The sequence below is a fragment of the Mesoplodon densirostris genome, chromosome 13 (genome assembly GCF_025265405.1).
Source record: "Mesoplodon densirostris isolate mMesDen1 chromosome 13, mMesDen1 primary haplotype, whole genome shotgun sequence".
In the NCBI taxonomy this organism is placed as follows: Eukaryota; Metazoa; Chordata; class Mammalia; order Artiodactyla; family Ziphiidae; genus Mesoplodon; species Mesoplodon densirostris.
The window spans coordinates 78,187,328-78,199,798 of record NC_082673.1 but is presented as its reverse complement, the minus strand read 5'-3'; the positions used below and the strand labels follow the sequence as shown (position 1 = coordinate 78,199,798).

At 37.6% G+C, this 12,471-nt stretch overlaps 1 protein-coding gene across 8 annotated transcripts in view; it reads left to right on the top strand.

Moving 5' to 3' along the window:
- Nucleotides 1-12,471, top strand: part of TATDN1 (TatD DNase domain containing 1) — a 43,030-nt gene that overhangs the window by 29,826 nt on the left and 733 nt on the right. For all 8 annotated transcript variants that reach the window (XM_060115509.1, XM_060115515.1, XM_060115513.1 and 5 more), the window contains 4 exons: nt 174-214; nt 1,887-1,963; nt 8,397-8,467; nt 9,615-9,741. In XM_060115509.1, coding sequence (XP_059971492.1) covers nt 174-214; nt 1,887-1,963; nt 8,397-8,467; nt 9,615-9,741 — 316 coding nt within the window. The remainder of the gene's footprint in view (nt 1-173; nt 215-1,886; nt 1,964-8,396; nt 8,468-9,614; nt 9,742-12,471) is intronic.

Genomic DNA, 12,471 nt, shown 5'->3' with positions numbered 1-12,471 from the left:
CCACAGCGGGAGAGGCCACAACAGTGAGAGGCCCGCGTACCGAAAAACAAACAAAAAACAAAAAGAATTTGCAGAAATCAAGCTATTTGCTAAAGCTAAAATCTCATTTAAAATTTAAGAATTTGCAGAAATCAAGCTATTTGCTAAAAGTTGTTTCTGTTTTAAATTCACAGACATAATGAGAAGGAATAGAGATCGGTGTGTAGGTGGAGTGGTAAGTATAGAAACTGCTTTTAATAAATGACGTTGGCCTCTATAAAGGGATTCAGATGTCAGCAGTAAAGTTACTAAGGTTCCACTCTCTCTTATTTGAAGGCCATTTAAATTTACTGTTGAATCTATAGATCAGATATGGTACAAACATAAACCATACTATTTTAGTTACATTTACTTTGTTCAGAGTACAAGAATGAGTACAGAATTCTGTTCACAAGAAAACCCCGTGAATTTAGTCCTGCACATTGTAATAGTCTGCATGATCTTTTTCTCTGCTTCTTCCATCAGCCGTTCTTTAATGTTCTTCTATTTAAATTTTGAGCAAAATATAAATGAAATTTAATAATAAAATATTTTAGCACTCTTTTCAGGTTTGCCTTCTTAATTTCTTGTCAACTGTATTTATTTACTATTACCACTCTGATTAGAGACACATTCTCATTTCTGTACTTTGCTTCTGCTCGAAACACTTCTCTGGTCATTTCAGTCATTAGTCTTGAGAAAGTTCCATAGATATTATCTGTCTATCACTTAGCTTGGGTATCCACAGCAATGATTTTTATTTATTTATTTATTTTTTTGGATCATGGACTCCTTTGAAAATCTGCCTCAGAAAAATGCTCATATGTACAATTTTCACATGTAATTTTAGGAGAGACTCACTGGTCTCTAGCAAAAAAAAGCTGTTATCCACATGTAAGTGGACTTTCTCAGTTCAGGATTGTGTTGTTAAAGGGTCAGCTGTAGTTTAAAAGACTTAACAGCAACAACAAATCCAACCTAAATGTTTGACTTTTATCAAAAAAAAATTGCCAAATAAAGAATTAATAACTGATTTTCTAAAGTGGTTTATGAGGGTCATATTTAAAATTATCTTATATTGATGGAGGCTGTGTTTTCTTTCTAGTCAGCTGGAAGTGCTGAGGGGAGGAACAAACCCTTTTGAGCAGCTGTGTAACAGTTATTTTTGAGAAACATGTTACCCACAGTGTATTCAGACTCTGGATGCTATATTAACGTGACTTCACTTGTTAGGTGTGTTTAAAGGAGTCTTGTCACTTATTGTTTTGATTACATAAATACATCTGAAGTGTGAAAAATTTTGCTTTAACTCCTTTATCTTTGAAGGAGAAAAATCCCATCTCAATCCTTTTTGCTTGCTGAGCTGATGTTATTGACTGTATAACAATTTACAGTTTCTTAGCGATGTTCTTACAATCTCTTTATAGATCTTAAATGTTTCTCTTAAAATTCACTTCTCTTCTAGAAAAAAAAAGTATCCTTTAACAGAAAAACTGAACATTTAAAAATATTTTTAAAATAGCCTTGTAACATTTTACTTTTTCCTCATGCTTTTGCCTAGAATGTGGCTCTCTCCTCCAGTCCCCTTTCCTGGAGGTACAGCAGAGTGCTGGTGCAGAGACCTCAGCACAGCCACAGACAGAAATTCTAGGCAGCCATCTCCTTCTTGCCTCATCACATTGGAGATGATGACAGGTTATAATTGTGAAATTTGATTTGAAAATAAAAATTGTAGGGGCCACATTTGAAACCCCATGTTCAAAAAACCCCTATTGCGTTTATATTTTTGCTTAGAAAGTCCTATTAATGTTATTTAGAATTTTAAAGAAAAGTAATTATTATAATAAAATATGCCTTCATGTCCTTAGGTGCATTCATTTGACGGTACCAAGGAAGCAGCAGCTGCTTTGATGGACTTGGGTCTCTACATAGGATTTAATGGTTGGTAGGTCCTTGAGTTGTTTTTTGGTTTTCGTTTTTTTTTTTTTTTTTTTTTTTTTCTTTTTGCGGTATGTGGGCCTCTCACTGTTGTGGCCTCTCCCGTTGCGGAGCACAGGCTCCGGACGCGCAGGCCCAGCGGCCATGGCTCACGGGCCCAGCCGCTCCGCGGCATATGGGATCCCCCCAGACCGGGGCACGAACCCGCATCCCCTGCATCGGCAGGCGGACTCTCAACCACTTGCGCCACCAGGGAGGCCCTGGTTTTCGTTTTTTTAACTTTTATATTAAGCAGATTCCTTAAATTGTTTTATAGGGAATTGCTGATAAAGATTTAAATTTGTTTTTATTAAAATTTGTGTGTTTCGCATTGACCTTGGTCTGTGAATTTTAGTGATAAAGGTAAGAAATTAAACAGTATGTTACTATTACAGATTAAAGCTTGAAAGCTATAAACTGCTATCCTGTGTTCCAGTAATGGAAAACAATTTTCTGTTGAGGTTAGCAGGTAGCTTTCTCTAGCAATGCAGTTTATTCTCGGATCAGTTTATCTCTTTAAAACGTATGTGTTCACAGCATTGCATATACATATACACAAGTGATGTCCACCTATGGGGGAAAGGTCATACTATGACATAATTGTCTTCTGTATCTCTGTAGGCCAAGGAACTGAGGCTCAGAGAAGTTAAACAGGAGTAAAGTCACTCCAAGTGTGAGAACCTGTATCCTCTTCCTCACTTGGTGACCTTCCTGCTGTTATACACACTAAACCTCATGCAGCCAGTACAGTCTGCTAGCACAGCTGGGTCCCTGGGCTCATTCTCTTCCAAATAATTTGGTGAGCTTTTACCAGTGTCTTTCCCCAGGTTATCAGTGTAGCTCATGAAATTGTGAAATAAATTGCAAAAAATAAGACTTCCTTTCCCTCTTCAGTGTTTCATTTCCTTAAAATCACTACTTTTCCAAGTACTTATATTTTTTTTATTTTTTATTTTTTTACTAAACTCCACTTTGGAAAATAGAATCATGAAATTAAGTATTTGCTATAGAGTTCAGACTTATTTAAATGTCCTAGATGCTGCTTTCGTATTTTAAATAAATGGATGATTTAATTAATTTATATATTAATATGGAAATCATGCATGCATAAAGAAGTAGTACTGAAAGACTTATAAACACAGTCTCCCAACATGCCATCTACCCCAAGTTAATTTTTCCACAGCCAACCACTTTACTTTTTATCACCTTGTATCTAAATATTACATATATGCTATTAACTCTTCATTCATTCCCTTTGTCTATTTCCATTAAGGTGTTGGAGCACTTTAGTTCTTATACCCAATACTGCCCCCCCACCTCCATGATTTCCTCTATAGCCCTCCTAATGTAGTTATTTGAGAAGTTTTGGTTATATGCATATTACGTGTTTTCATTATTATGTCTATGTAAAATATTGTTGACTGCTGAACCATGTGATGTACCACTTTTTTATTTTCCTGGAGTAACTTTCCTCGTATTTTTATTTACTTGGCTTTCTTCAAAACTTGAAGCCTTCTTCACACTTTCCAACAACTCTGTAAAATGCTTTTTTCTATTTTTCCCCATGAGGAAACCTGTGTGGATAATCAGATAATTCATTAGTTCCTGACCCTTCCATCTTTCTGCTACAGTTTGGACTAGTGTCTTTTCTGTGATAGAACTCCTATTTTTAAATCCCATATATTCTATTTTGTTTTGATGGAACACATGTTTGCAAATGAATTAATTCTGCTCTTCCTCTTGAAAGTTTACCTGGATAGTCAATGAAAGCGGAAAAAAGACCCCATACTTTCATTTGATATTTTTTCTAGGCATAAAATTCTAGATTAGAGATCATTTTCACTGAGGATTTATAATATTCCAGTTCTAGGTTCCAGTCTCTCTTCTGTTTCCCAATACATTACCTGTGACATACATTTTTCCCTGTGGAATATTTTAGTTATTTATCTCTGGTATTATCAAAATGCACGAAGGTGTTTTGATGAGTTTTTGTCATTCTCCACTGGCCCCTTCCAGCTAGATGCTCATCTTTGTCAGGCCTGAGAAGTTTTCTCAATTTTTTTTTTCTGTTCTTTCTTTGGACCTCCCAGGCTGATACTCTGATCTCATTTTTTTAAATTATTTACTGATTGATTGATTTTTGGCTGCGTTGGGTCTTTGTTGCAGTGCGTGGGCTTTCTCTTGTTGCAGCGAGCGGGGCTGCTCTTTGTTGCGGTGCATGGGTTTCTTATTGCTGTGGCTTCTCTTGTTGCGGAGCACAGGCTCTAGGCCTGCGGGCTTCAGTAGTTGCACCACGTGGGCTCAGTAGTTGTGGCTCACGGGCTCTAGAGCGCAGGCTCAGTAGCTGTGGCACACGGGCTTAGTTGCTCCACGGCATGTGGGATCTTCCTGGACCAGGGCTCTAACACATGTCCCCTGCACTGGCAGGCGGATTCTTAACTACTGTGCCACCAGGGAAGTCCCTATCTCATTTTTTATTCTACAATGTCTCATTTTTTTCCTCCTCTCAAACAAGTGCTTTATTTTTCAACCTTTTTTTTTTTTTTTTGGCTGTACCACACGGCTTGCGGGATTTTAGTTCCCCGACCAGGGATCAAACCTGTGCTCCCTGCAGTGGAAGCCTGGAGTCCTAACCACTGGACTGCCAGGGAATTCCCTTTTTCAACTATTTAAGGAAACTTACTTAAGCTTTTGTTTTCAGTCTCTGAAAGCTCTCGTTTTTTTCCCTACCATATTGTTTGGTAGATGCAGCATCTTCCCATCTCTCTAAAGATATGTTTTATATATATATATATGCCATTTAATACTTTTATTTTCTCTGAGTTCCTTTTCCTCTTTGTTTTGGTCTCTATCATGATAGAGGCTTTCTTCAAATGTCGGGCAGTTCTTTGCTGTGTATTTTAAGAGTGAAGGGAGAAAAGCTGTTGGAAGCTCCGTGGGGAGATAGCCCATCAACTGCAGGCCCACAGATGGCCAACTGACTTTCTCGCTGGGGAATCCTTAATGTCAGCTTGTCAAGATCTTCCTCTGGGTTTGTTCAGTTTCTCCAGAGAGGGCTCCTCTGATCCCCGCTGGGAAAATGGGATGAGAATTCATAAACATACCTATGTTCTGGCGCAGGATGGTGCTGGAGAGAGGGTGTCTCCGTTCAGTAAGCAGTCAGTCTCCATTTCTAGTCCATGCCTCACCCTGCCTTCCTCCGTGCTGCTTGTCTTCCAGTCCAGAGACTGTGCACACATCTCTCTCTCTGTCTCTGCCTCTCTCTCTCGGGCCAGGGTACAGGGCAGTTGTCATCTCTGCACCAATTTATTGGAAAGTAATCTGAGAACCCCATCTTCTCTTTACCCTGACTTTTCAAGCAATCCCCATTTCAGTCCCCTGCCCTACCCCGGCCTTTCTAGGTACCTAGTTCTTCCTGTTCTTAGAACTTCCTTGGGAGAACTGGTTTGCTTATCTTCAGTATCTCTGTACAGGCACATAGCACTTAAGTCACTTAGCACATAAACGTAGATCATTTACCATTTCTCTACTTTCTGCTTTATATTTTGTGATGAGTTAGAAACGTCTCCTAGTTTCATCAAGATATGCTGTTTCTTCTTATTTTGGGATGATTTTCAAGAGAAGGGGGTAGAGACCTTTATTTCACCAACTTGAACTGTACGTCTGTCTTAGAGGTTTCTAAGTGATCTTGAGTTTATAAAGACTTGGCTTTAAGCTCATTACCTGAGATTTTTTTTTCTCCTACATTAACTCAGAATTAATGGGTCAGTAGTTTATTTAGTCGAAGTCAATATTTCTATTCTTTTGAAATTCAGTTTAGAGTAGTCTTACTCTGAGTTTCTGGGGTGTGGTAATTTAATCTGTTTACATTATGATATAGTCTTTGGTTTCTAAAGATTAAATTAGAATTTTTCCCCCCAAGAAAATGGGAAAGTTTCAAATTTGACCATACAATTATGCAGATGCTCTTCCTTAAATGGGAAACCTTATCAGAGATTCTGGCTTTGATTAAAAATATTTCTTCTGATAGTATATAGTTCTGTATTTAGATCAGTTTTTTTTTAACTGATGTGTAGTTTATTTAAATATTGTTTCAGGTGTACAGCAAAGTGATTCAGTTATACATCTTTTCCATTATAGTTTATGACGAGATATTGAATAGTTCCCCGTGCTATACAGCAAATCCTTCTCGTTTATCTATTTATATATGGTAGTGTACATCTGTTAATCCCATACTCCCAGTTTATCCCTCCCCGCCTCCCTTTCCCCTTTGGTAACCATAAGTTTGTTTCCTATGTCTGTGTAGATCAGTTTTTACAAGCATTAATATATGTAGGAAAAGAGTCAGTCAGACAGTTTGTTTTCATGAGATTAAAAATATGCAAATACTCCAAAAATTTGGTGATGTTTTAAATTTAGTATCCATATCAAATATATCAGCATATTTTAGAAAATATATTGACCAAGTATTAAGCTGGCTGAAAATAAGAATTTTGTTTTTTCTAGAGAACACTAACAAAAGGCTGGTACTTACAGTAAACTAGACACACATTTCCCTCCTACCCCTCCTAAAATCCTGCTAAAATAAAAGTATATTCAAAAAGGAAAAGAAAAAAAGGCCAAAGTTTTGCTAATGGAGAAATGTTTTGTAGATTTCTGGAAGACAGATGAAATTGGAAGAGAAAACTTAGACTGTACCACTAAAGGGCCTCAGAGGAGATGGGAGCAGGTGTAGCAGACAGAATCCCAGAAAGGCTTCGGGCTTAGAACTGCGACCAAAACAGGGTGATTGAAGGCCTATATAGAGAAAGATACCAATCCCCATATCCACTCCCATGCACAGAGTACAGAAGCAGCAAGCATTTATACTCAGGGGGAAAAGTAATTTTTTCTCAAGAAAACTGAACAAACTGGATTATTGAGGACTAAGACTTGGAATGCTTCTGTCGATCCCAGAGGAGAGCATTCAGTGGATGGAACAGGATCAGCCAGGAGTTGATAACTGATGGGGCTAGGTAATAAATACGTGGAGATGGGGGGTTCTGTGTTATTCTAGTTATGTGTATATTTGAAACTCTCCATAATGAAAAGTTATATCAAGTCCTGAAATTAAAAATGCAACATAAGGACAGTATTAGTCATCACATATATGGCGAACCATCCCAAAACTCATTGACATATTACAGTAAACTTTTTTTTTTTAAACACTCATGGGTGTTTGGGTCAGCTGGGGTTTAACTGATAGAGGTGAGCTCTGCCACAGGCTCCATGCTGGGTTCAGATCTTCACCATGTGTTTTCATTCTGGGTGCCTAGGCTGAAGAGGTACAGTTACTTAGTGCATGCTAATCTCAGAAGATCACGAGAGTGCATTCCAAGCCTCTTGGCCATATCATCCCATTGGGCAAAGCAAGTCTTGAGGCCATGGCCAGATTCAGGTTCCTTCTTCCTACTAAGAAATCATGGCAAGGGTGCAGATATGTGATTCTGTCAAATGAGAGAGAATTGGAACCAATAATCCTGTCTAAGGGTGTGAAAATGAAAATTAATTCCCCAGAAAAAAAGGTATGAAAGAAACAGGGTCTCGGAGACCAATTCAGGAGTCCTAAAATTAACTAATAAAAGCCCCAGAGAGAAGAAAGAAAATGAAAGAGGAAAAGTCCTGTTTTTCCATAATGTGTTCCCAGTTAGGGGTGGGGAAGAGTCTAAATTGGAAGATTCCAGCTGCCTAAATGGATGAAAAGGTTTTATGCCCGGACACATTATCACGTTTCAGAATGTCAGGAGTAATGGAAGATCTTAAAAGTTTCCGGATTTGAGGGTGGGTTGCGGTGGAGTCTAAACAGGAATAATAAAACTGGCATCTCCTAACCAGCTTTCTAGTTTCATACCATGTTAAATATTCATAGTTCTAACAGTGATTGTGATTTTCATCCTTTGTGAAGATTCTATGTCTGATTAGTGAAACATGAACCTTGAGTATCTGATTCCTTCATACCAGTGAATCCCTGGGTATTTGGCCCATAAAGAAATTGGCCATACCTTCAAAAGCAGCCTTATGAGCTCTAAATTATGCAAATTACCCAGAGGCACAAATAAATTCTTTTCAAAGAATTAACATAGACTGTTACAGAAAGTTATTGGACGATCAACTGATAGGCACGAAAAATTGCACCCCCTAAAGGCAGGATCTGGTTGGAATAGATCTTAATCTGGATTCTGTAAGGATGGGAATGTGCAAATACTTTCTAAAGTATACTTCCATTGTAGCCAACCAAAGTTTTGTTTCAGGATTTTGGGTTAGTTCTGTAATCTGTTTTAGACAAGTTTATAATATGAAAAAGTTTCTGTTCCTTAAATGCACCTTTTTATTTTATATATGAATAACTTTTTTTTTTCAAGCTCACTGAAAACTGAGGCTAATTTGGAAGTTCTGAAGTCAATACCTAGTGAAAAATTAATGATCGAGACTGGTAAGTTTGCTTTTAGAACTTAATTTTCATATGAAACCATACCCAAAAAGAGCTAGAGACAAGTAAACAGGTATTAGTTTATTAGCATGCTCAACCTCAACAATTGTACTTTTCAGGAAGTCTTTGGGAGTTGTAATGGAAAAATGTTTATCCAGGCGATTTTTTCAATTTTAGAAGTCTGACTAAGCCTAAGCACTTAAAAATGGAATGTCAGACTCTGTGGTAATTAAGGAGGTTGTTTTATTAAACAAGGAGTCTTAACTAAGCATTTCACCTCAGGGTTTCAAAAACTATTCAGAATTTTTTTTTAAACAATGTCTTCTTTGTAATGGCTTAATTGTACGATACTTGTTAAGTAAAGTGCAAACATTTAAGTCAAATTGGATTTAAGAATTTTAGAAATTAACCTGCTGCCTCTCAAAGTAAGACAAAGTTAGAAGCTAAAAATTTTTTCTCTACCCTGAACTCAAGGCTGCTCTTATACACATGGACTTTTTTTTAGTAAAGTCAAGACTGAGCCATTCTGAAGAAATCAGGTGTATTTCCTTGGGGAGTCATGAAAACTGAATTATCTTATTAAAAATACAATGGTTGTAAAATGTGTAAGCTATTATAATTCTTTATTAGAGATTTAGGTAAGTAAATAATCCCAGTATTCAAAGCCACTGTTTTGGGGACTTCCCTGGAGCCGTCCAGTGGTTAAGCTTCCACTGCAGGGGGGACGGGGTTCGATCCCTGGTCATCAGAAAACTAGGATCCCGCATGCCACGTGGCACAGCCAAGAAAAACAAACAACAAAAAACAAAAAAATCAAAGCCACTGTTTTACATTCAGTAGGGGCAAACAGAAGTTCAACTTAAATGTTTTCATGTTGTATTTCTTTTAGCTTTAGATTTTTTAAAGCATACCATACACCAACAATACTGTTAGTGGGAAAAAACGAAATAAAAGTTTAAGAATTTGTACAGTTCAAGATTTTATCTTGTACTTTTCTTAAAGCTGTTTTCTGTTGCCTTTTACCATTTTTTAAGCTGAATCATGGCGTATATTTTAGAGGTTATATAATAGTTTGATAATATTCATTAAAAAATAATTTTAAAAGGTAAAAATCTCTTTGAGAGACTTCTCTTTCTTTGCTTAACTCTAGATGCACCTTGGTGTGGAGTCAAAGGTACACATGCTGGATCAAAATATATAAAAACTTCATTTCCCACCAAAAAGAAGTGGGAAAATGGGCACTGTTTGAAAGACAGAAATGAACCCTGCCATATAATGTAAGTATTTTGTTTTCATGGTGTTCAGAACATTAAAAGTCAACCACCAAATGCCATTTACAAAATGAACTCAAGGGACAGAATTAAAGTTGGGTGAAATCCAAGTGAAGTTATCAAAGACCATTTTAATGCAGTGATTTGGAGGAATTCGTGTCTAATTGCTGTGTATCAGCTCCTTTTTTCACATCCTCTCAACCCAGAGTGGTTTTATTACAGAGTAAGAACTTCCTGTGATTTTGGTCCTTTGTCATTTTGTAGGGAGGGAAAAAAATCTTAAAGCTATCCATACATAGAATCACCTTACCTGGCTTAAGTTCTGTTATCTTGCAGGTTTCCTGCTGATGTATAAAAGCACAGTCTTAGCAGGAGACCTTTTTTTAATGGTATCTGTATTTCAAGTGATTTGACAACTTGAATAAACCTAAGAAATAACACAGTTCTTTAAGCCTCTGAACAAAAGGACAAATTATAGAAATGATTTCCTTTTTCCAACCGAGAAAAGGGGCAGAACTTTATAGAATTTTATTTCCTCGGGAAAAAAACTAATTCAGAATCATTTTTTTACTAATACAGAGCACATATGAAAAGAAAGGGGGTAATCACCCACCTAACTGCCAAGGAGCTGTACAGCATATTGTAATTTATAGGAAAAGTTTATTTTAATGGGCCCGTCATCCAGTTTCGTTTGTTGCACAAGCAGTAATTTAAATCTGACTGTATCAATCTAGTATGGCTTACCAGTTCAGGCAACTGGATATATTTATCACATATTCATAAAAATTAATATTAGATTGTTGTAATAATTCCTTTAATATGCTCCATCTTTTTTTAGTAGTTTTAACAGGTAAGAGTATATTAGATAAGCCAGATCTAAAATTCAGTGAGCAGAAAAATAAAGAATTATTCTATAAAGATACACTGGAAAGATTTTCCTTTATAAACATGCTGATGTTGGCAAAGACTTTAAAACTGAATGTTTTAAAATCTGTAGGGTGGGGCTTCCCTGGTGGCACAGTGGTTGCGGGTCCGCCTGCCGATGCAGGGGACGTGGGTTCGTGCCCCGGTCTGGGAAGATCCCACGTGCCGCGGAGCGGCTGGGCCCGTGAGCCATGGCCGCTGGGCCTGCGCGTCCGGAGCCTGTGCTCCGCAACGGGAGAGGCCACAGCATTGAGAAGCCCGCGTACCGCAAAAAAAAAAAAAAAAAAAAAAAAAATCTGTAGGGTGAGGAATATATTTGAACTCTGATTAGTAAAAGAAACACTTGTAATTTTTATGAAATGTAGGTACTTACAAGTTCAGTCCAGAGACATTTCAGTAATTCTTTGGAGATTTAAAAGGACACTAGAGACAAGAAACTGGCAGTTTTCCAGCAGCCAGCTTAGAGGAAGTAGTTGCCAACAGTGTATCTAAATTGGTTTTCCACACTGCCTTAGTCCTTAAGTAAAAGTATACCTGTTGACTTTAGCTACATGTTTGCAAGACAAAATTTCAAGGTGTTTCTAAATGCAGACCGTTAAGAACCAAGAAGGCTTTTGAGTATCTACTGCAATCATGAATACCAGTTCTGAGTAGGCAGAGCTTGGGAAAATCAACATTTGCAAACTGAAAAATTTTAAACCACGTTTCAGAAGTACACATGCCCCTAGTCTAATGCTAAATACTAATTAGCAAGTTAACTCCTACTTACAAAGTCATTTTTATAAACTCCCATCTGTTAAAGAGTTTTATGTTCTAATTATTTGTATAGAGATCTCCCCCCCCACCCCCATTAGATTATAAATTCCTTGAAATACATTTTGGAGCTCTTGCCAAATATCAGGAAAGGTACAAGTTACTGAGACTACACAGAAGAATCAAGACCGTTCCCACCCTCATCCCACCAGATGAGTAGGTACATTGTGCCAGGCACTTTGGTTAAGGCGTTAACCAAGTCTGACAAGGATCCTCCTGGAGCAAACAAGCAGGTAAAAAGTATAATCCAAGATAGTAGTGCTGTTATAGAGGTATGAACATATGACTGGGACCATAGGACAGAGCAGCTGCCTGCCCTGAGGGGAAATGGAGTGCTTAACTACGGTGACATTTCATCTGTTTACTAAGTTGGACCAGGAGTTAGGCCAGACCAAGACAAACACCTTCAGCGAAGGCAGACTGAGGGAGAGCTTGGAACAATGACTGCAGTGTGGCATAAAGTAGGATGCTCGGTAAGTGATAGGGAAGGTACTGTAAGGTCAGAGAGTGAGGGCTTTTGTGTGCCACCCTTAGGAATTTAGATTTTATCAGGACCCAAAGGATTTTAAGCAGGAAAGCTATTAACTGGTATCAGTGTGGAGAAGGGACCAGAAGGGAGATTGGTGGCAGGAATCATATACAAGGCTTTTGTTACTCCTATAGAATTTAAAAGTTCCAGTTAATCTCTAATCTCTGTCCCTGATTCCTTTAGGTGTTCATATTTTAAAAACCCATAAAGGGAACAAAAAGCTTAAGACAAAGAATATTTCAATGTTTAATTCTGACTTTGAACTAATTCATGTATAAGATATACTGTCTACATATAATATTGCTAGAAAACAGCTACTGATAATTATCATTATTCTAGGCAAAGAAACAGAAAGAAGGATTCACACCTTTCTGTTGAAGGGAAAAACATAGGAAGTTCTCTCTGCCCATCCCCCCTACTAACCATACATTGTTCTAAGTAACTTGTTCTAACTTCCTTTGTTGTCACTC